This window comes from Grampus griseus (genome assembly GCF_964374135.1).
Source record: "Grampus griseus genome assembly, chromosome: 13".
Taxonomy (NCBI): Eukaryota; Metazoa; Chordata; class Mammalia; order Artiodactyla; family Delphinidae; genus Grampus; species Grampus griseus.
In genome coordinates this window covers 31,338,833-31,364,058 of record NC_139007.1, presented here as the reverse complement: position 1 = coordinate 31,364,058, position 25,226 = coordinate 31,338,833, and the positions used below count along the sequence as shown (strand labels likewise).

General features: G+C 41.4%; 1 protein-coding gene across 1 annotated transcript; it reads left to right on the top strand.

Annotated features, from left to right (window-relative positions):
* Positions 1-1,002: 1,002 nt before the first annotated feature.
* MCHR2 (melanin concentrating hormone receptor 2) lies at positions 1,003-15,213 on the top strand (the record flags this gene model as incomplete). Its single annotated transcript, XM_082668697.1, is given in 6 exon segments — positions 1,003-1,180; positions 5,166-5,376; positions 9,821-9,975; positions 9,978-10,003; positions 12,228-12,346; positions 14,910-15,213. Coding segments are annotated over 6 exon segments (993 nt in total).
* Positions 15,214-25,226: the final 10,013 nt, after the last annotated feature.

Here is a 25,226-nt window from a genome sequence, read left to right as displayed (position 1 = left end):
CAGTTGCTAAGACAGAGATGGGAAATGCTTAGAACAAGGCCTCTTCTTTTTTCCTAGTCAGCTTAGTGCTCCCTCTGACCCAGCCCTATACCATTCTCAGGGTGCCAGCTGGAGTTGGAGTTGACCCACACCCTTGCTGTACACATACCCTATGCTTTAGATGCTACAAAACCTCCCAGTCACATCTGTTCAAATGAACTGGAAAGTTGATTGGAGACCCTTGTTGCTATGGTCCAATGCACCAAGACAGCTCTGGAGTAGAAAGGGGTTGAATGTCTTCCCCAAGGACACAATAAGTGAGGGCACAGAAATGAAACTAGAATTTCCAATTAGGTTCTCTTTATATATCTTACACTGTGTATCTAGAGCAGGGTTGGCAAATACGTCACTCTACTCTAAACTCTCCCACCCTTGGCAGTCATGTCTAATCACACAGATCTGTCCTTTAGTAGCGCCTGTGTGATGACTCACAATACTTCTCAGCACAGTGCTTTATGAAATCACTACTAATCCATTGGTGTTGCCTCATGCTGACCTTAAACAAATGAACTACCAGTTATTTCTGAAGCATAAATTAGTTTACTCAAGATCAGCAAAGTATTGCAATTGGGGATCTGCAACTATGGCAAGCCACATGCAAGTGCCAACCAACAGAGAGAGGAGGATTCTTTTACAGAGGGGGAAAAAGAAGTTGAGAGGGCTGTAGTAAACAGAGTCCATTGGAGAAATTGAGAGTTCAAAATATAGTGGCTTGTCACTGGCTGAGTGGTGACAGTCTCTCATTGGCTAAGCTCCTGCCAGGCAAGAAGTCTGTCTTCTGTTGATCTCTGCTATCATAGGGCATGAGAGCTCCCCGCTTCTGGCCTCCTGACTCCATTTTAATTGAGGTTTCTGTTTATTAATTTTTACACTCACAATAGGAATATAATTTAACTAGAGTTAAATGCCAAACAAGGACTCATGAGGCAACCCAGAGATAAACAAAATTAGGAAGGTACTACCATGTCCTACCACCATTCTCTGCCCCAACACCACCACCCTTCTCCTGGCCCTGAGCTGAATGGAGGGAAAAAAAGTGGTTTTACAGATCTTGGAAGTTTGGGCTGCCTGGTGGGAGCTGTAGCCACAGTGGGATCTGGGACCATGGAGCGGGAACTGCAGGAGGAAGGTGGAGCCATGGGTGGGATGCAGCCACCGCCAGAGATGCCAACAGCAGAGAGGGGAAGGAAATACCCTGGCCTCTTCTCTCATCTTACCCTCCAATTTCCCTCCAATAGTGCTTCCTATTGGCCAAAACAAAACAAAAGCCAGTTGGCAAGAAGACCTAGGAACAAAGTGCAGAAGGGTGAAAAGTGGGCTTGAGAGTAGGCTGATCAGCAAGGAATCATCCTGCTTGTGTGGGGTTATATATATATTTTTAGTTTTATTTAACCCATTGCATATATCGCTGTTTCTGATTGCAAAAGGTAAACATGTTTTTAATAGAATCTTTTTAAACATTAAAAAATACAAAGAATAAAGTCACAATCAGTCATACTACTACTACCAAGTGGATAATCACTGGGATTACTGTGACATATTATTTCAGCATGTTTTTAGACAAATGTCTAAATAAATTTGGGGTCATACTACGTACATAGTTGATTTTTTTTTTTTTTACTTAATAAGTACTTTCCCATTTGATTAAATATTCTTCCAAAGTATGATTTGTAACAACTCTATCATTTATTGTATGGGATTGTGGTATACCTTAATTTATCATAGCATTTAGATATGGCCATATTAACCATATGAAAAACACGTTAGCTGAAATGATCACTGATTTACATATTTTTTTTAGTGTTTGGTTCATGAGAGACAGAAATCTAATGAAGTCTGGCAACATGAAATCTGAAGATAAATTAGACCTAAGAAAAGAATGCAAGTGGTATAGTTAGAAATTTTACCATTTCTATTTAATTATTTTTAATTTCTATGCAGTCACTTTCAGTTTAAAAAAGTAATAATAAATATAATGTGTTAGTTTTATTACCCTAGTACCTTATGCCCAGATAAATATATCATTGGCTTCAGAATTCTCTTTTGCTATACAGAGTATCATGTAGAAACACTTTTATTTTATTCTTTTGTATTTCCAGTTAATGGCATGCACTGTCCTCAACAAAGGAATTTCCATAATTCATTATCAGTAAATGATGGGTGCCTACCTGGAGGAGAGCAAGGGCCATGGATCTAATTGCTGCAGTTAGGACCTAAGCAACCACTTGTGGTTTATACCCCAATTCAAATGGAAATAACATCTACTTAATAGGCAAAGATTTATAGGGTTTTTTATTATTGTGTTTTTGCTTTGTGTTTTTTAATTTATTTTTATTTATTTATTTTTGGTTGTGCTGGGTCTTTGTTGTCATGCACTGGCTTTCTCTAGCTCTGGTGAACAGGGGTTACTCTTCATTGCAGTGAGCGGGTTTCTCATTGCAGTGGCTTCTCTTGTTGTGGAGCATGGGCTCTAGGCACACAGGCTTTGGTAGTTGTGGCTCACGGGCTCAGTAGTTGTGGCGCACGGACTTAGTTGTTTCACGGCATGTGGGATCTTCCCGGACCAGGGCTCGAACCTGTGTCCCCTGCATTGGCAGGCGGATTCTTAACCACTGCACCACCAGGGAAGTCCCTTTGCTTCTGTTTTTGTTTTTTAGCGTGGAACTCCTTCCAGCTGACCTCTAATATCAGTTCCTCTCCCCTGAGCCCTCTCCATCTCCTACTCCCAATGGTCTGGTGAGGACGAGGATTAGAGACCAAGGACAGTCATTTAGCATCTCTTTTGGTTGACATGTTTTTTTTCTCAAGTCTCTTCTCCTTCTTGGTCTTTCTGATATGAGCCACCAACGTCCTGGGGACAAGGAACCAACCTGCTGTATTAGTGGCATCAACAATGCCCAAAGTGTGGTTGCTGAATAAGGACTCACAACAGTAACTCCCCCATCTAGTGTGTGCTGCCATGGCCTGGGTAAAATATCCTGGCCCTGACTGACGCCTCACATGAGCCTTTGATGCCTTAAATATTAAGTTCACAGGCTGTAGAATTTGCAGTCCCTGAATAATGAAGACACACACTAGCTTCCAAACAACAGAGCAATAGACCTGGATCCAGGGTGAACTAATAATTGTGGCACAATCTTAGGGCTAAGTCTTATGTGCTACTTAAATTCTTATCTGTCCTCAATACAGATGTCACTTCTGCCAAGAAATCTGCCTCGACTGCCCCCAGAGGAGGGGGTAGAGGCCCATTTGTATGCGCTCTTTGTGCTTTCTCTAGCTTTCTTTCATCACGTTATAATGTGATCATTTATTACACATCTAGACTATAAGCTCCTTGATGTTAGACTTTCTAGGTGATTTAGCTTTGCAGCCCAAAGCACAATATTATGCCTGACATATAATTGGTGCTCAATAAAATGTTTGTTGAATTAATAAATAGCATCTCCCAGATAAAGATGATACCTGTTTATTACTGAATGCCCCAACTCTTTGAAGATAGGGAGTAACTGAATTTTAAATTCAGTTTCTGCTCTCAGAAAATTATTTTGCCTTCACTTCCCCCAACATTTGACAGGAGATGTTTCTCAGTGCCCTCCACCAATTCACTCGTTTCAGATTTCTACTCCACACTCTGGATTTCAGGGTCTTAATTAATAGTCTTTTCTATTGAGTTAAATTTTATTGGAATATTTCTAAGTAATGGTCGAAAATTGTTTTAACAATGGCCTCAGTTAGGATTTGAACTTACAGCTTCAGTGGGGGAAAAAAAACATTGCAAGATGGAAACATTTATTTTCCCTATTCAGCTATATTTGGTGCTAGGGCTAGGTAAAGACAAAGTCTTTTGCCTGAGTGAGTTTAGAGTTGGTATAATTTGTTGCTATGTAGAAATTACTTCAGAACTTAGTGACTTAAAACAATCAACATTTGTTATCTCACACAGTTTTTTGTTTGTTTTTTTAATTTTTATTTATTTATTTTTGGCTGCATTGGGTCTTCGCTGCGGCACGCGGGCCCTCCCCAGTTGCAGCGAGTGAGGCCACTCTTCGCTGCGGTGCACGGGCCTCTCATCGTGGCGGCCCCCCTTTGTTGCGGTGCACAGGCTCCAGGTGTGCAGGCTCAGTAGTTGTGGTGCACGGGCTCAGCTGCTCTGCGGCATGTAGGATCTTCCTGGACCAGGGCTCGAACCCGTGTCCCCTGCATTGGTAGGTGGACTCCCAACCACTGTGCCACCAGGGAAGTCCCTCTCACACAGTTTTGAGGGTCAGGAATCCAAGAGCAGCTTAGCTGGGTTGTTCTGGCTCAGGGTCTCTCAAAAGGTTGCAGTCAAGCTGTCTGTCCATCTTTAGAGGACTATCTAAAGGCTTGGCTAGGTCTGGAGCATCTACTGCAAGGGAGCTCACTCACAGGTCTGGCAGGTTGGTACTGGTTGTTGGCAGGAGGCCTCAGTTCCTTTCCACATGGACCTCTTCACGGTGCTGTTGAGTAACCTCACAAGATGGCACCTGGCTTCCCCCGGAGAAAGTGATACATGAGAGAGCAAGGAGAAAACTCCACCATTCCTTTATGTCCAAATTGTGAATGTCACACTGTCAATTCCACCACATCCTATTTGTTAGTAGTGAGTTACTAAGTTCAACCCACACTCAAAGGGAGGGAATTAGGCCCCCGCTCTTTTTTTTTTTTTTTTTTTTTGCAGTACACGGGCCTATCACTGTTGTGGCCTCTCCTGTTGCGGAGCACAGGCTCGGGACGCGCAGGCTCAGCGGCCATGGCTCACGGGCCCAGCTGCTCCGCGGCATGTGGGATCTTCCCGGACCGGAGCACAAATCCGTGTCCCCTGCATCGGCAGGCGGACTCTCAACCGCTGCGCCACCAGGGAAGCCCTAGGCCCCCGCTCTTGAAAGCAATATCAAAGAAGTTGTGGACATATTTTTAAACCACTGCAGTTAGTTATCAAATAGTTCAAAACGTCTGAATATACACAAGCATTCATATGTGCAGTTGTGACGGTTTCCTTTTAACTTTTAAAATAATGTTAGCAATTGAAAATCTGTAAGAGATGGCATAAATTAAAGGCGTGTACTTTCAATGTCAATCCTCGGGTTTCCCTCCATTTCTTTCAGGTCCAGGAAAAAAAACAATTCCTGACATTTATATCTGCAACCTGGCTGTGGCTGATCTGGTCCACATCATGGGAATGCCTTTTATTATTCACCAGTGGGCCCGGGGAGGAGAGTGGGTGTTTGGAGGGCCTCTCTGCACCAACATCACATCCCTGGATACCTGCAACCAGTTTGCCTGTAGTGCCATCATGACTGTAATGAGTGTGGACAGGTAAGTGAAGAGACTATGAAATATATTAACATAATTCAGAGATGCCTGTGCTTCCCCAAGGTCATCCCAACTTAAGCAACATCAGTGCTGGTTTGTAATAGCAAAGTTCCTCTTCCTTTGTTTGTTTCATTGTAGGACAGATCAGGTAATATTTTTCCAACTTTCACAGAGGTCAATTTTTTCATGGAAAACTTAAAACACTAAACATCTCCTTTTTCCCAATCATTTTTTATATCTCAGTTTTATTTACAGTTGACTGCAAGAAAAAAAAAGACCATAGACCGCCTGGAGGGGTGGGATAGGGAGGGTGGGAGGGAGGGAGACGCAAGAGGGAAGAGATATGGGAACATATGTATATGTATAACTGATTCACTTTGTTATAAAGCAGAAACTAACACACCATTGTAAAGCAATTATACTCCAATAAAGATGTAAAAAAAAAAAGACCATAAAATCATGAAATATTGGAGACCAGAATGAATGCCCCACCACCACCCATCATTCTTGCAAGAAGGAAGCAGAGGTCCTGAGAAGCGAGGGGGTTTGCTAAAGGCACATAGAGAGTCAGTGGCAGAGCTGAGAACTGGAGTAGGTCTCCTCACTCCTTGTCTAGGGCTCTTTCTGGTAAGTTCAATGTCTCACACACCCTTGTTATCACCTAGCAGCTTAAAGGAATCAGTGGAGTAGTGGGCTCTTAAACAGCTATGAAGAGAAGTCAGAATACCAGGAGGACCATCCTTTATACTCATCATTATGATTGGTTAATGCAAATACTGCCATTTACATCGTTAGAACTTTGTTGGACCGTATCCCAGAACATGCCAAAGCCAGATTCTCCACCCATGTAAGCTAATGTTATTCAAGGAGATAATGGTGATGGCCAGAGCCTGTGGAGCCAGTGAGTGATGGAGCCCAGTTCAGAGGCAGGCTGTCCAGCTCTGGAGATGGCAGGTAGCTGGCAACTACCTCACCACCTGGTTTCTTTAGGAAGCATGCAAGCTAGGATGTGCCCTGCATCACCCAGATGGCAGGACCTCCACACCAGCTCTTAGCAGCATTCCCCAAACAGAAACAAGCCCTGAAGACAACAGTAGAAAGCACAACAGAGCAACCCACTTGAAATCTCTATCCACCTTTTTCCCACCCCAAGCCCAACCCAGCACACTTGGTCCCCCTTGCTCTGATCTACTTTTTCTTTCTCCCTTGCTTCGAATATATTACATATGTTAATCTATTTCGTGTACAAAGATATGCATGTGTGTTGTTTTTGTCTAGCCTTCCCTGATCATCAAATGTAAACTCCACAAAGGCAGGGTCTTTGGTCACCTCACTAGTGTCTGTGTAACAGTGCCTGGCACACGGGTGCTCAAAAACTACTGATGAATGAATGAGTGAATGTCAGTCTTGAGGGCTGTGTTAAATTTCCCTGAGTCCATCAAGGACTCTTTCCTGAGCTCTGCCTCTCTTACCCTTCCAAGTGGGCCTTTGGGGTCGGGAAGGGATGAGCAGTTCTTCAGATGGATAAACAAAGGAATAGCGGGGTCCATACACATCCTTCCCTGGATCATTATTATTCAGACGTGAATAATGATGGTAACGTTTAATGCAGTTTTTATATCCTGCTGCTTTTCTACAAAAGTATTATCAAAATATGTATACTTCTCAACTTATACTTAGCTTCACATTTTTTAATCTGCGTGCCGGGTAGGTCGATCTGGTTAGTTCAGCTGATGCCACCAATGCTGATGGTGTGTGGAGTAAAGCCTGGTGAGCTTGCCAGGGTTCCAACACCAGAGCCCTGCGCGGGGCAGGAACCGCTGCAGAAAAGCAACCTAAAGTATAGTCCTCACCATCGTGATCCCATTCTCAGAAGGAGAAAAGCTTCTTCATACCATGTACATACCACGAAGGCAGGAGAGTATCGGCTTTTTCTTTAAAGAGGGGAAACTGTACCCCTTCGGTAAACCTCTTACTGCAAATAAAGTGAAAGCACATTGTCTGCCTTAGAACAGACCACAGAACATTTCCTAATGTTCACAGGTTTTTTCTGAGTGTGTGTGTGTGTGTGTGTGTGTGTATCTTACACAACTGAATAGTGTGTATTTTTCTTTTAATCTTATGGACACAGAATGCTAAAATTTTACTTTCAAATTAAGACATTCAGGCCTTTATCCTTCTCCCTGCCCTCACTTTAGAGGATCACGTGGCCAGAGACAAATAAAGATTTTGTAAAACTGAACCTTTCCCCCAGCCCCTGGCATTTCTTGCAGTTCTAACTCTACTAAATTCACAAAAATTCAACAAAATCTATAATTCTGTAAAACAGAAATGAAGTTTTCTCTGTAATGCCAGCACTTAATGTCAGTGCCACCAGTATGCCTTATTGTTTATACATTTATTTGAATTGTCAATTTAATGGATCATAAAACTCAAGTGTTTCCCATAACTCTTTCATTTTTCTTTCTCTGATTAATTAATAACTGCAAGTGTGTGGAATATTTTAAGAGAGGGCTCCTACCTTTAAAGCAATACCAAAAAATTCTATAAACATCCAAAATATGAAAAATATTTGCCTCTAGGTGAAAGCTACCTAGACTTTCATTAGTGGTTACTTTCTTTAGTAAATTTTCTAGAACAACAACAAAGTCAGTAAGTAGGAGCCAAAATTCCCCATTCATTCATTTACCAAATATTTACTGAGCACAGACCGTATGACAGGAACGATGCCAGACACAGGAGGTACAGCAGCATTAAACTAATAGCCAAGGCTCCTGCCTTCATGGGGCTTCCATTCCAGAGGTGTAGACAGACATTACACACGGGTAAATGTGTATTTCCACACAATGATACCTACTAGAAGGAAAAGTAGAGTTGCCCCACAATCCGCATTTATAGTCATGGGCCCTCGTATAGAGCGAGTGGTCAGGGGAAGCTTCTCTGAGAGGGAGACCTAAATGGGGACTCAGAGTAGAAGCAGGAGGAAGGAGAGGCACGTCCTGCCAGGCGGGTAGAACAGCATGTACCTGACGCTGAAAGAGACAGAGTTTGAAGGAAGGCCAGGGAGAGACTGGCACAAACTTCAGCCTGAGTGACAGGGAGGGCCGGAGGGAGAAAGACATCAAGGGTCATGGTGAGAATTCTGAATTTTATCTAAAAGACAAAGAAAGGCCATTGAAGGGTTTTCAGTTGGGGAGATGATGAGAGAAGATTCCCTAACCGATTGATGCCATGACTCCATCATCTTTAATCCCAGACAGAATGATGGCAGGGTTGCTGTACAATCACTACTTCATTCCCTTCCTCAGCAGGAAGGGAAGGGAGCTTTCCCTCCTTGGCGACAGGTAACGCAGGTGCAGTGTGGGGAAGGAGGGGTGGCTGAGGCACCCGGGGTCACAAGCCTGTCCCTGCATGGCAAGGGGTCCCCTAAGTGAGTGCAAAACGTCCTACCTCTTGTGCAAAATTGAAAGAACAAGGAGACGGAGAATTTTCCATTTTCATAAATCTTCCTTAAGTAGCTCTACAAAATCTTGGAGAAAATTAAAGGACCATTGACCACATTTGACATTTGTTTAATGTCTACTAATGCTGCTTTCCTACACCCCTGACTGCCAGCAAAACTGTGCTTTCTCAAATACCTCCTCTGGATCTGAGCTCTCTTTTTCATGTTTTAGCTTTCAGCTGTGTCTGAAAAATTATTCTTGGATTTGCTGGAGGACCAAATATGTTTGATATATCAGGATTTCAAGGTTGATTAATGATTATCCTTTTTTCTGGATCAAAATAGAAAAAAAGAAAAGAGAGAACCCCTTCCCCATGAAATTAGTCCACAACCCCCCTCCAGCCTACGTTTCCTGAGGAATTTGTATTGTCTGCTAGTCACGTTTGTTAATTCTCACTGTGATTTCTGTGAACTAAGCCCCCAAGAGCCTGGGGAACTAACTCTAAAGCCATGTGAGCAAGACGTCTGTCCCAGGTGCCTGAATCTCATGCTGCTGGGGATTCTCCCACCAGCCAACACACTTTCCTCCTTCCTGTCCTACATCAGCCACTGTCCCTCCTGTCCCACATTGGTACACCCTCCCTCCTGTCCTGCCTTCCTGGAGGAAATCCCCATTCAGAGACAAAGTTTTCCAGAGCCTCTTGTGCAAGGGAAGCACCTCTGTAAAGAAAAAGTTTGCACAGCAGAATCTTACCATTTTCAGGGTCTTCATGTAAGTGACAGCTGTGTATCAGTGAGTGGTTTATTCAGACTTACGGGGTCAAGAATTGTTTTCTCTACAGGTACCAGCCAGCTCTTAAAAAATATAACTTTCTTTCACCCTGATAGCGGTGTGCTTCAGGGAGGATAATAATACTAATAATTTACTCTGGTCATGAACCTTTCATCCTTGGAGCTCAGTGCTTTTATTGATTGTTCCCAAACCCTTCTTAACCGGCTTTGCAGGTACTTGGCTCTCGTCCAACCGAGACTGACGAGTTGGAGAACAAGGTACAAGACAAGCTGCATCAATCTGGGCCTTTGGGCAGCTTCCTTTATTCTTGCGTTGCCTGACTGGGTCTACTCGAAGGTCATCAGATTTAATGACAGCGTTGAGAGTTGTGCTTTGATTTAACATCCCCTGACGATGTACTCTGGTAGGTTGTTAAAACTGAAGAAGAATAGACTTGAATTAAATCTTGACGTGCTTCATCCTCCTTGTCAACACGTGAGCAACCGCGAAGAGTGTCCTTGGGGATCCTCTTCGGGCCGGTCTCCCCACTTAGTTCTCTGCTTCCCACCAGCAAGTTGATAGTTTGATTTTAAGGAGAGGGTAACCTTTCAAAGAAGATTCTGAGTTTAATCATGTAACCTCAGTGGGTGCAAATATATTTAAATGTGGATTTTAAAGATCCATGGCAGCCAGATTCACTAGGAGCACAGCAACCAAGGGAGGGGCAGACTTTCCAAAAGGGTCTAGGAGTTATGAGACTCACACCTTATCAATATGCAGCTGGAGTTTAGTTGAGTCGCGTCCCTCGAAAAGATATATCCAAGGTCTAACTCTCAATGCTTGTGAATACGATCTCATTTACAAATAGTCTTTGCAGATATAATCAAGTTGAGAAGAGGTCTTACTGGATTAGGGTGGGCCCTAAATCCGATGATTGGTTCCTGATAAGGAGAGGGAGATTTGAAGAGACAAAGAGAGGATGCATGTGAAGAGAGAGGCAAAGACTGGAGTGACGTGTCTATAAGCCAAGGAACACCAAGGATTGCCAGAAGCCACCAGAGGCTAGGAGAAAAGTCCTGGAGCCCATACTCCCTCCCCAAAACCCCAAAAAGGAACCAACCCTGCCAACACCTTGATTTCAGACTTCCAGCTTCCAGAACTGTGAGACAGTAAATTTCTGTTGTTTTAAGCCATCCAGTGTGTGGTAATTTGTTACAGCAGCTCTAGGAAACTAATACAGCAACCAACACAGTCATTTATTACATTTTAATTTGAAAAGAAAAATTAAGTCGAAATTTTTCTGATTGAAATTTTGAACACAGCATTAGAATCTCTGACTAAGATTTTTCCATCACCTGCTAAGGGCCAGGTACTGTGCTAGGTGCTTTTTACATACATTATGGCAAGTCAGTCTGGCAGATCCCTTTTTCCCAGTCTACCACTTGTCAAATAGATGAGTCATTTCTGCATCACATAGACACAGTCTGAGAGGGATGGAGGTAGAGGCCCAGCAAGGCTATGAATCCAGCAACAAAAAAATCTCCAGAGGAGTGCAACGTCGATACCATGATTGTTTATTCGTTATTTCTCACAACAGCAGTGGCTCCACTCACAGACAGAAAGTGTCAGCTCATCTAAAGGTGAAATGATAGTTAATCACCGCGGGCTGATAAATTAACCCGGCCGCACCCAGTCTGAAAGGAGAGCAGGACCTGAAGCTCACTATATGACTACATGACTTTGGCCTGTGTCACATAAGCAGAGACTATATTGCAGCGACAGCTGTTTCTGCTCTTTTCGGTTGGTTATGGTAAGGGATATTCTGAGGTTCTGGCCTCTGTTGTTCCTGCCAGAATTAAGTCCTTACGGTGAACGGAGATGGGACTAGTGTGCTACGTTCAGAGGCCCTCTGGCTCCGGAGCGCTCTCTGCCACCCAGTCCACACCCACCCAATGCCAGCTGCCTTCTTCCACACAAGGGTTTTGCCCCGGAAGGAGGATACCCGGTGTCTGGGCAGAAACAGAGTTGGCCCACCCAAGGGTTCCCCCCGGTGGAGCACTGAGAAAATGACCGGCTGATTTGACAACAGGTCCTCTTCTGTGCCCTTTGAGAGACCATCTGGAGTCTCAGTTACAAGCGTGAGCTCTGGAGCTGGCCTGAGTATCTGGGTTCAAATCTCACCTCTGCCACCTACTAGCTGAGTAACCTTGGGCAAGCCGCTCAACCCCTCTGTGCCTTAGTTTTCTCCTCCGTAACATGAAGATGCTAATGGCATTGTACTCCTGGGGATGCACAGATTCAATGGGTTAAAATATGTAGAGCACCCTCAATAGTGCCTACTACATAACAAATGCCACCTGTTGCCTGTTGTTGTTAATAACACTAAATATAATGATAATACGCACCTTCACCCACTCTGCAGTACTCAGTAGCATTGGCTACTGAGAAGAGCTGGCTAGAGAAGAGTCGTTGTCTATGAATAATGAAAAGCAGACCTTCTGTATGTGAAAGTACCCAGAGAGCCTTAACTTTTCCCCCAAGCACTTTTATTCTGGGCCCTGAAAAATCACAGAATCATAAACTGTAGAAGTCCCTAGCGTTGTGAATGTAACAGTCATGTCTTCTCTCTCATTTTACAAGTATACTCTGTATTTGACGATAACAACTTTCTTTTTCCCTTTGCCCTTGATTTTGGTGTGCTATATTTTAATTTTATGCTATACCTGGGAGATGTATCAACAGAATAAGGTTGCCAGATGGTAAGTGTATGCCTTATTTTGTTTTATTTGTTAAAAGAACAATTCAGAGATCTAAGATGTCTACAATAGAAGCTTAAGCATTAGTCACTTGAAACATGCCAAGCTCAGACATATGGGCATTAATGTCTATATAAGGCATTTTCTGAAAATAAGTCATGTTCTGAAGCAGCTATTTGAGGATCTCTCAGTGATAAATATTGTAATCACTGATGTGATGGTTTCATAAAAATGTAAACAGAACTCAAGACTCTGTTTAAAGAATAATTTTGTATTTGTCATCAGCATTGTTATTTAAATGTTTTATTTGTACATTTTGCAGAGTTGTGTACATATGTAAATATCCTAGATGTTGTGTATATTTTATAACCTTTTAATTTTTGTGGGGTTTTTTTAGTGTGGGGAGGAGGATCTCATTAATATTTGAATACTTAGAACACGGTTAATTAGGACTAAATAAAACCAAAGACTTACCTAAAGACAATAAAGTTAGGAAGGACCTTTAATGATACTTGTCTCTAAAACTATATGAATAAATCTAAATTATTTTCCACTTGAAATTGTACATATCAGGTTGTTCAAATGAGTCAGTGATTATACAACATGTTAGGTTAAAAAATCATTATTAAAATTTGTCTTTAGAATAAATTACTGCATTTTTTTGAGAAGACAAGATTGCGGGGTTTCCCCACACACCATATGTAACACTGTGAAGATTTAAAAAAAAAGAATATGTGAAAAATGTAACCACCATTAGTCAAAATTTGTGGCAAACCCTGGTACCAAAGGTTTAGGTGTTCTATTGGCCCATGACATTTTTTCTGATTTCTTTAAATTCTTTGGAATTATTACATTATTAAAGAGTGGTCTAGGGCTTCCCTGGTGGCGCAGTGGTTGAGAATCTGCCTGCCAATGCAGGGGACATGGGTTCGAGCCCTGGTCTGGGAAGATCCCATATGCCGCGGAGCAACTGAGCCCGTGAGCCACAATTACTGAGCCTGCGCGTCTGGAGCCTGTGCTCCGCAACAAGAGAGGCCGCGATAGTGAGAGGCCTGCGCACCGCGATGAAGAGTGGCCCCCGCTTGCCACAACTAGAGAAAGCCCTCGCATGGAAACGAAGACCCAACACAGCCATAAATAAATAAATAAAGCAAACTGTCAACAAGTAAAAATAAATAAACACTATTATATTTTTTTAAAAAAAAGAGTGGTCTATTTAGAATGGGAAAGAGAAGCAACCACAGTTATAGACAAAAATTAGCTTCTAAATGTATCACGGGTGAGAAGGTTGAAATGGAATCATATGGAATATTACGACATCGACAGCTGGAGAGGACGCTTGAACCCTTTTAAAACAGTTTAAAACAGTTCTCCAAATCAGATCACTTTGCTCCCAACACCTTTCTCAGAAATGCTAAGAGCATCTTATAAAACAAAGTTCATATGGTCCAGTTATCCCTAAAAATGCAATAAGTTAGAGGAATGATGGTGCCTACTCTGATGAACTGCAGAAGAATCATTATCTTAGAGTGATTTTCAGCTGCCATTTCCCAGGCTTGTTCATCTGCTTGTCATGTCCCAGAGAAATTTCTAGTAAATGTCTAAATATGACATAACATGATGAAATTTGGGAAATTTAAGAATTTTTTATTTTAGAAAAATTTTAAATTTACATCAAACTTGCATAAGTAGTACAGAGAGTTTCCATATACTCCTCACGCCAGTTTCCCCATTAACATCTTACCGTGTTGCATTTGTCAAAACAAAGATAATGGCATTAGTACACCACTATTAACTAAACTCTACCCTATATTGGATTTCACTGGTTTTTCCATTAAAGCCCTCTTTCTGCTCCAGGATTCAATCCAGGGGACCACACTGCATTTAGTTGACACATCGCCATAGTCTCCTCTGGTCTGTGACAGTTTCTCTCACTCTTTCCTTGTTTTTCATAACCTTGTAGTCTTAAGTACTGTACTTAAGGAGTACTGGTCAGGTACCCTGTAGAATGTCCCCCAGTCTCGGTTTGTCTGATAACATATCACAATGAGACTCTAAGGTTAAGGTAGTGTTTACGAGGTTTCTTCACTTCAAAATGACTACTTATCCCTTTCTCTATTCCATTATTTGGAAACGAGTCATTAAGTATAGCCCACCCTCAAGAGGGAAAGGAGGGTGAGAATTAAGCTGTGTCTCCTGGAAAGGGGAGTATCTACATATATTATTTGGAATTTTTCTGTAAAGAAGGTTTGTCGCTTCTCTCCCATGTTATTCAATCATTTATATCAGTACAGATTCATATATCTTTATTTGATACTTTGGATTATAATTCACTGCTATGTAATTTATTTTGTTTCTCGAAATGTTCCAGCTTTGGAAAATTCAGGCAATTTTTCACAGGGCTGAAAAAGAGTATTTTCACAGCGCTCCAAATAAGTAAGAAGAAAAATGAGCTTCACGTTTCACTACATAGCCATTCTGAACTGTCCAGAAAGTTCTGGGACATTGTTGTCCCATAATTTCTATGGTTGTTTGTGTCCTATCTCTCCAAATGTTTCCGCTACAGCTACAATCCCAATGTTCCAAGGCAGAGAGCGATGAAGCTGACGAAGACGGTGCTGGTGCTGGTGGCGGTCTTTATCCTGAGTGCTGCCCCCTATCACATGATACAACTGGTGAACTTACAGACAGAGCAGCCCACGCTGGCTTTCTCTATGGGCTATTACCTCTCCATCTGTCTCAGCTATGCCGGCAGCAGCATCAACCCTTTCCTCTACATCCTGCTGAGTGGAAATTTCCAGAAACGCCTGCCTCAAGGGCAAAGGAGAGTGACAGAAGGAATCAACAATATGGAAAGCACCTTGAAATAGAGCTTTAAGGAGAGTACATGGATCATCAAAAGTCTAGACAGGCTTGCCTATGTTATTGATGTTATTAAAAAGGGTGGGCAAAACAGTGTGCTGGTGTCCATTCTTGTTGTGCCCTTGTGACTCTAGAACAGTGCTGTAACCATTCAAATGCAGTGAGTTTAACATGCTAACTTAGGTGGAACATAAAATATTTGTCTGTGTAGGCAGTAGGCAGTGGGATAGCTGAAGAGACCCGAGCTCCATGGTTGTGGATGTTATTTCAGCATCTTATAAACTAGTCACTGATGAATATGGCCATCCCTGACCATCGACTGAAACTCACCAAGGAATTTGACCTTGCCGTCTACACTGTGACCCCACTGTAACAGTGTCCTTGAGGCTCCTAAGAGGGGACCACCTTACAATGAGATCTGAAGTATGGCCATTTTTTAATCTACAAAAATGTCAGTTTCATAGGGTCTAATTTAATGCCTTCAACAATCAACTCCATCTGTTAGCATGACCATTAGCATGTACTGAACACATACCACATGTAAGATTACATGTAACAAACCTTCGAGGTAAGCATTACCCCAGTTTACTAAGGCTCAGAAAGGTTAAGTGATAAGCTTAACACTGCACAGCTACATAAGAGCTGGGCTGAAATCCAGGTCTGCCTGTTTCTGTCTTTTTACTACAGCCCCTTGGCAACCTGTACCTATCATACTGAAAAGGGCCAATAATTGGGTTTTGTTGTTGTTGGTTCTTTTGCTTTCTCCTACACTCCTACAGGAAAAGAACTAAAGTCTGAAAGAAATGAGTTCATATTCTTAAAGAAATAAGTTTATGCATATTCTTTTGCATTTAGCTTTGTTCTCATACCTACAAATGATAGAAACCAGCATCTGCATTTTAATAGTATAATAGTATTCTTCAGGACGTCAAGTACACTCAGACACATTCTCTTTAGGATACAGTGGATGTTTAGTCAAGGCTGCAGAAAGTAATTTGCTTTTAATTTCACAGATGTTCATTATGTGTTTTCCTTTTGTGGCTTGTATAAAACATTCACTTTGATATAGTAAGGAAAAATGCTTTTAGAGTCTATATTCTCAACAAGGTAAATATTTTATTTTGTTTGGGGATGAATCTGTATACCCACCTCCCTCATCTAAATATATAAAACTGCTTGCTTCATGGGCATATAAAACTGATTTTTCATCAGCCCTTTATATAAAAGAGTCACAGAGACCAGGTTTCTAATAACCTGATCTCCATTTTTATATCTCAGTTGTCAAGACAAATGACTTTTAACCCAATGCATTTGGTTCTAGATCTTTTAGAGACCATTTTGGAACACGGTAATATCAAAATTCGTATCTGGATGAAAGGTTGTGTAAACAGCATGAGAACTACAAACTGAGACAGGGCACATCTGAGATATTTCAGTTCTGTAACTGAGGTCTGCAGAGCTACACACAGAGGCTGTATGCTCCTTTATAGTTTCCATCAAAAGCTGTGCCATGGCTATAATTCCAGGGGCCTTCATTCTCGCTACTCTAAGGTACAACAGTCAGGGTTCAGTGAATAACCCTGACATCTGAAGACCCAACACGATGGGTCATAAACAGAAGTTATTATTTGATAATTGAAGAGAAATTGAAGGGTTTATCTCCTTTGTCTTTTTTAATACGGAAAATATTATGATTTTAAAATTTTAAATGGTTTTAAAGCAACAGACATTTTTAAAATAACATTTCCAATAGGCCTCAAACAATTCCAGTATATAAATTGGTCAGTGAATTATTTTAATTAATATTTATTAAGAGTTGTAAAAAAAGTTAGCTTTTAATCAAAGTATAAAAGAAAAAGGGTGACTATTAAGTTTATTTTAGTGCCTTTATATAGCTTTTCTATGCATAAGCATATATATGCAGATTTGCAGAGGTGGTTTGTCAGAGATTCTCTATGTGTTTTGTATTTTTGCTCATGATATGTATACATGTTTACTTTCAAGAGAAGTTAACGATCAGTTTCATATATCTAATTAATACTTGAGTATTTTTCATTACGTAAACTCATAACTGTATCCCTCCTCTATGCTTATTCAATTTTAGGTGACTCATTTAAATTTTGATTGATTAATATAAATCAATGAATAAAAATTGCTTGTATATTAATTTATTTCTAGCTTGTAGCGTCTATTCTTTTTTTTTTTTTTTTTTTTTTTGAGGTACGCGGGCCTCTCACTGTTGTGGCCTCTCCCATTGCGGAGCACAGGCTCCGGACGCGCAGGCTCAGCAGCCATGGCTCACGGGCCCAGCCGCTCTGCGGCATGTGGGATCTTCCCGGACCGGGTCACGAACCCGTGTCCCCTGCATCGGCAGGCGGACTCTCAACCACTGCGCCACCAGGGAAGCCCCTGTAGCTTCTATTCTTAAGGTTTTCTTATATAATACTATTTCATATTTCCTTAATATATTTTCTCCTGAACAAAGACTAAAGATCTAAGAATTAGTAAAGGGGGAGCAGAATCAAGATGGCGTACCAGGAGGATGCAGAATTCGCATCTCCTCACAACTAGGGCACCTACCAGGTACCTGTGGGGGACCACAAACACCTAGGGATGGGAGGAACACCCAGTGACCGGGTAGGACGTGGGTCATGTGGGGAGTAAAAGGGGAGGAAAAGTGGAGGTGGGATGCGACTGACGTCCCTGAGGGGCGACTAGGGGAAGGGAAGGGATTCCATGCCTGGTGGGAGAAATTGGGGAACCACTGGGAGGGCAGAGGATCAAAAGGGAGCGTGGCCAGGATTCCCCTGCCCACTTGGACCCCCAGGAACCTGCTGAGATCCCAGGCCTGACCCTCTGCCCACCGAGGCCCCCTCCAGCCACGCGGGTCCTGAAGGAGCGGGAGGGAGGGAAGGGGGAGCAAAAGTAAAGGCCGGACCTCTGTGACTAGCACCCCTGAGGGGCTGCTGGGGGAGGGGAGGCGCTCCTACACCCAGTGGGACCCACCCATGGTTAGGTGTTCAACGGGGCGGGGGAGACCCTGGGGGAGACAGTGGGGGAGGGGTGTGAAGTAAGGGAATGGGGCCAGTGTTTTCCCTGTCCACATAGGCACCGGGGAGCCTGCTGGGCTCCGGGGCTTAATCTCTGCCCTCAGAGTCTCCCTTCTGCCGTGCAGAACCCAAGCCCCATGCCTACAACCCCACTCAGGGCCCCACCTTTACACATGGAGACCCCCTCCAACACACGGGGCCTAAACCCCACCCACACACCCTCACTCAGGGCCCTACCTCCAAACGCTGGAACTCCACACTCCAGACGCCCTCCTTTCCACACACTGCCTCTCCCTTTCTGTGCAGATCCTAAGCAGAGGCCCCACCCCACGCTTGAACGTCGCCCCACCTAGGCCCCGCCCCCAGGGCCTGTTCCGCTGTGTGGGTCCTGAACCCAGGCCCCCACCCCATGCTCAAACGTCACCCCCCAACCTGTGAAGGTCCCACCTCACCCTAAACCCTGACCCTGCCTAAGTTCCACCCCTGCCTACACTCCGCCCCCATAGGCAAGACTTTTTTTTTCTTTTCTTTTTTCCTCTTTTAGATTGGGGTTTTGTTTTACCTTGTTGATTCATTGTTGTTGATTCTTTTATTTTCTTTTTTCCTAATAAATCTTTTATTTTTCTAATTTTATTTTATTCTTTATACTTTGTTAGTGATCTCTCCTTTGGGCTGTTCCCCCCACCTTTTTTTTTTTTTCTTCTTTTTTCTGTTGTGGTTTTATTTTACCTTGTTGCAGTTGTTTCAATTATAGTTTTATTTTTCCTAATATATTTTTTATGTTTCTATTTTATTTTTTATTCTTTGATATTGTACTGTTCCTTGTTTTCTTTCTTTCTTCCTTTTTTTTTTATTTTGACCGCACCACGAAGCTTGCAGGATCTTGTTTCCCAGGCTTGAGGTCAGGCCCAAGATCCTGTGGTGGGAGCTCTGAATCCAAACCGCTGGACTAACAGAGAACCTCAGACCCCAGAGAATATCAATTGGAATGAGGCCTCCCGAGGTCCTCATCTCAGCACCAAGACCCAGCTCTATCTAAGTGCCTGCACACTCCAGTGCTGCACATCTCAGGCCAAACAACCAGTAAGACAGGAATACAGCACCAACCATCAAAAAAAAAAAAAAAAAGAAATGACAAAAAAATATGTTGCAGATGAAGGAGGAGGTAAAAACCTACAAGACCAAATAAATGAATATCAAATAGGCAACCTACCTAAAAAAGAATTCAGACTAATGATAGTAAAGATGATCCAAAATCTCAGAAACAGAATGGAGCAAATACAAGAAACATATAACAAGGATCTAGAAGAACTAAAGAGCAAACAAAAAGTGATGAACAACACAATTACTGAACTTAAAAACACTCTAGAAGGAATAAATAACAGAATAACTGAGGCAGAAGAAGGGATAAGTGAGCTGGAAGATAAAATGGTAGAAATAACTGCCAGGGAGCAAAATAAAGAAAAAAGAATGAAAAGAATTGAGGAGAGTTTCAGAGACCTCTAGGACAACATCAAACGCACCAACATTCGAATTATAGGAGTCCCAGAAGAGGAAGAGAAAAAGAAAGTGTCTGAGAAAATATTTGAAGAGATTATAGTCAAAAACTTCTCTAACATGGGAAAAGAAACAGTCATCAAGTCCAGGAAGCACAGAGAGTCCCATACAGGATAAACCCAAAGAGAAACACGCCGAGACACATATGAATCAAGCAATCAAAAATTAAATACAAAGAAAAAATATTAAAAACAGCAAAGGAAAAGCAACAAATAACATAAAAGAGAATCCCCATGAGGTTAACAGCTGATTTTTCAGCAGAAACTCTGCAAGCCAGAAGGGAGTGGCAGGACATATTTAAAGTGATGAAAGGGAAAAACCTACAACCAAGATGACTCTACCCAGCAAGAATCTCATTCAGATTTGATGGAGAAATTAAAACCTTTACAGATAAGCAACGGTTAAGAGAATTCAGCACCACCAAACCAGCTTTACAACAAATGCTAAAGGAACTTCTCCAGGCAGGAAGCACAAGAGAAGGAAAAGACCAACAATAACAAACCCAAAACAATTAAGAAGATGGTAATAGGAACATATATATTGATAACTACCTTAAATGTCAATGAATTAAATGCTCAACCAAAAGATATAGACTGGCTGAATGGATACAAAAACAAGACCCATATATATGCTGTCTACAGGAGATCCACTTCAGACCTAGGGACACATACAGACTGAAAGTGAGGGGATGGAAGAAGATATTCCATGCAAATGGAAATCAAAAGAAAGCTGGAGTAGCAATTCTCATATCAGAAAAAATAGACTTTAAAATAAAGACTATTACAAGAGACAAAGATGGTCACTACATAATGATCAAGGGAACAACCCAAGAAGAAGATATAATAATTGTAAATATTTATGCACGCAACATAGGAGCACTTCAATACATAAGGCAAATGCTAACAACCATAAAAGGGGAAATCGACAGTAATACAATCATAGTAGGGGACTTTAACAACCCACTTTCACCAAGGGACAGATCATCCAAAATGAAAATGAATAAGGAAACACAAGCTTTAAATGACACATTAAACAGGATGAACTTAATTGATATTTATAGGACATACCATCCAAAAACAACAGAATACACTTTCTTCTCAAGTGCACATGGAACATTCTCCAGGATAGACCAAATCAAGCCTTGGTAAATTTAAGAAAATTGAAATCATATCAAGTATCTTTTCCGACTACAACGCTATGAGACTACATATCAATTACAGGAAAAAAAACTGTAAAAAATACAAATACATGGAGGTTAAACAATACACTACTAAATAACCAAGAGATCACTGAAGAAATCAAAGAGGAAATAAAAAAATACCTAGAAACAAATGACAATGAAAACAAGATGACCCAAAACCTATGGGATGCAGCAAAAGCAGTTCTAAGAGGGAATTTTATGGCAATACAATCCTACCTCAAGAAACAAGAAAAACCTCAAATAAACAACCTAACCTTACACCTAAAGCAATTAGAGGAAGAAGAAGAAAAAAAAAAACCCAAGTTAGCAGAAGGAAAGAAATCATAAAGATCAGATCAGAAAAAAATGAAAAAGACATGAAGGAAAGGATAGCAAAGATCAATAAAAATAAAAGCTGGTGGTTCTTTGAGAAGATAAACAAAATTGATAAACCATTAGCCAGACTCAACAAGAAAAAAAGGGAGAACACTCAAATCAACAGAATTAGAAATGAAAAAGGAGAAGTAACAACTGACACTGCAGAAATACAAAGGATCATGAGAGATTACTACAAGCAACTATATGCCAATAAAATGGACAACCTGGAAGAAATTAACAAATTCTTAGAAAAGCACAATCTTCCAAGACTGAACCAGGAAAAAATAGAAAATATAAACAAACCAATCACAAGCACTGAAATTGAAACTGTGATTAAAAATCATTCAACAAACAAAAGCCCAGGACCAGATGGCTTCATAGCCAAATTCTATCAAACATTTACAGAAGAGCTAACACCTTTCCTTCTCAAACTCTTCCAAAATATGGCAGAGGGAGGAACATTCCCAAACTCATTCTATGAGGCCACCATCACCCTGATACCAAATCCAGACAAAGATGTCTCAAAAAAAGAAAACTACAGGGCAATATCTCTCATGAACACAGATGCAAAACTCCTCCACAAAATACTAGCAAACAGAATCCAACAGCACATTAAAAGGATCATACACCATGATCAAGTGGGGTTTATCCCAGGAATGCAAGGATTCTTCAACATATTCAAATCAATCAATGTGATACACCATATTAACAAATTGAAGGATAAAAACCATATGATCATCTCAATAGATGCAGAAAAACCTTTTGACAAAATTCAACACCCATTTACGATAAACATTCTCCAGAAAGTAGGCATAGAAGGAACCTAACTCAACATAATAAAGGCCATATATGACAAACCCAGCGCCAACATCGTTCTCAATGGTGAAAAACTGAAACCATTTCCTCTAAGATCAGGAACAAGACAAGGTTGTCCACTCCCACTACTCTTATTCAACATAGTTTTGGAAGTTTTAGCCACAGCAATCAGAGAAGAAAAAGAAATAAAAGGAATCAAAATCGGAAAAGAAGAAGTAAAACTGTCACTGTTTGCAGATGACATGATACTCTACATAGAGAATCCTAAAGATGCTACCAGAAAACTACTAGAGCTAATCAATGAATCTGGTAGAGTAGCAGGAAACAAAATTAATGCACAGAAATCTCTTGCATTACTATACACTAATGATGAAAAATCTGAAAGAGAATTTAAGGAAACACTCTCATTTAGCACTGCAACAAAAAGAATAAAATACCTAAGAATAAACCTACCTAAGGAGACAAAAGACCTGTATGCAGAAAACTATAAGACACCGATGAAAGAAATTAAAGATGATACAAACAGATGGAGAGATATACTATGTTCTTGGATAGGAAGAATCAACATTGTGAAAATGACTATACTACCCAAAGCAATCTACAGATTCAATGCAATCCTTATCAAATTACCAATGGCATCTTTCACAGAACTAGAACAAAAAAGTTCACAATTTGTAGGAAACACAAAAGACCCCAAATAGTCAAAGCAATTTTGAGAAGGAAAAACAGAGATGGAGGAACCAGGCTCCCTGACTTCAGACTATACTACAAAGCTACAGTAATCAAGACAGTATGATACTGGCACAAAAACAGAAATATAGATCAATGGAAAAAGATAGAAAACCCAGAGATAAACTCACGCACATATGGTCACCTTATCTTTGATAAAGGAGGCAAGAATATACAATGGAGAAAATACAGCCTCTTCAATAAGAGGTGCTGGGAAAACTGGACAGCTACATGTAAAAGAATGAAATTAGAACACTTCCTAACACCATATACAAAAAATAAACTCAAAATGGATTAAAGACCTAAATGTAAGGCCAGACACTATAAAACGCTTAGAGGAAAACATAGGTAGAACACTCTATGACCTAAATCACAGTAAGATCCTTTTGACCCACCTCCTAATGAAATGGAAATAAAAACAAAAATAAACAAATGGACATAATGAAACTTAAAAGCTTTTGCACAGCAAAGGAAACCATAAACAAGACCAAAAGACAACCCTCAGAATGGGAGAAAATATTTGCAAATGAAGCAACCGACAAAGGATTAATCTCCAAAATATACAACAGCTCATGCAGCTCAACATTAAAAAAAAAACAACCCAATCCAAAACTGGGCATAAGACCTAAATAGACATTTCTTCAAAGACATACAGATTGCCAACAAACACTTGAAAAGAGGCTCAACATCACTAATTATTAGAGAAATGCAAATCAGAACTACAATGAGGTATCACCTCACACCAGCCAGAATGGCCATCATGAAAAAATCTACAAACAATAAATGCTGGAGAAGGTGTGGAGAAAAGGGAACCCTCTGGCACTGTTGGTGGGAATATGAATTGATACAGCCACTATGGAGAACAGTATGGAGGTTCCTTAAAAACCTAAAAGTAGAACTACCATATGACCCAGCAATCCCACTACTGGTCATATACCCTGAGAAAACCATAATTCAAAAAGAGTCATGTACCACAATGTTCATTGCAGCACTATTTACCATAGCCAGGACATGGAAGCAACCTAAGTGTCCATCGACAGATGAATGGATAAAGAAGATGTGGCACATATATACAATGCAATATTACTCAGCCATAAAAAGAAACGAAATTGAGTTATTTGTAGTGAGGTGGCCTGGACCTTGAGTCTGTCATACAGAGTGAAGTAAGTCAGAAAGAGGAAAACAAATACTGTATGCTAACACATATATATGGAATCTAAAAAAAAAAAAAAAAAAAAAAAAAATGGTTCTGATGGACCTAGGTGCAAGACAGGAATAAAGACACAGACGTAGAGAATGGACTTGAGGACACGGGGAGGGGGAAGAGTCAGCTGGGATGAAGTGAGAGAGTGGCATGGACATATATCCACTACCAAATGTAAAATAGATAGCTAGTGGGAAGCAGCTGCATGGCACAGGGAGATCAGCTTGGTGCTTTGCGACCACCTAGGGGGTGGGATGAGGAGGGTGGGAGGGAGATACAAGAGGGAGGGGGTATGGGGATATTCGTATGCATATAGCTGATTAATTTTGTTATACAGCAGAAACTAACACAACACTGTAAAGCAATTATACTCCAATAAAGATGTTAAATTTAAAAAAAAAGAATTAGTAAAGGGACTTCCCTGGTGGTGAGATGGTTAAGAATCCGTCTGCCAATGCAGGGGACACGGGTTCGAGGCCTGGTTCGGGAAGATCCCACATGCCGTAGAGCAACTTAGCCTGTGTGCCACAACTACCGAGCCTGCACTGTAGAGCCTGAGAGCCACAACTACTGAGCCTGCATGCCACAACTACTGAAGCCCGTCCACCTAGAGCCCATGCTCCGCACCAAGAGAAGCCACTACAATGAGAAGCCCACGCACCGCAACGAAGAATAGCCCCTGCTCACTGCAACTAGAGAAAGCCGCCCACAGCAACGAAGACCCAACACAGCCAAAAATAAATTAAAAATTTTTTTTAATATTATAAATTAAAAAAGAATTAGTAGGGGCTTCCCTGGTGGCACAGTGGTTGAGAGTCTGCCTGCCGATGCAGGGGACACGGCTTCGTGCCCCGGTCAGGGAAGATCCCACATGCCGCGGAGCGGCTGGGCCCGTGAGCCATGGCCACTGAGCCTGCGCGTCCGGAGCCTGTGCTCCGCAACGGGAGAGGCCCGCGTACCACAAAAAAAAAAAAAAAAAAAAAAAAAAGAATTAGTAAAATATGTCCTAAATAAGGCTAATCATCTGAAGGCACTCATCACACCAGATTCTCAGAAATCTAGCCACTTGTATTACACCTGAAGTCCCAGGAATTACCACTTTTAAAA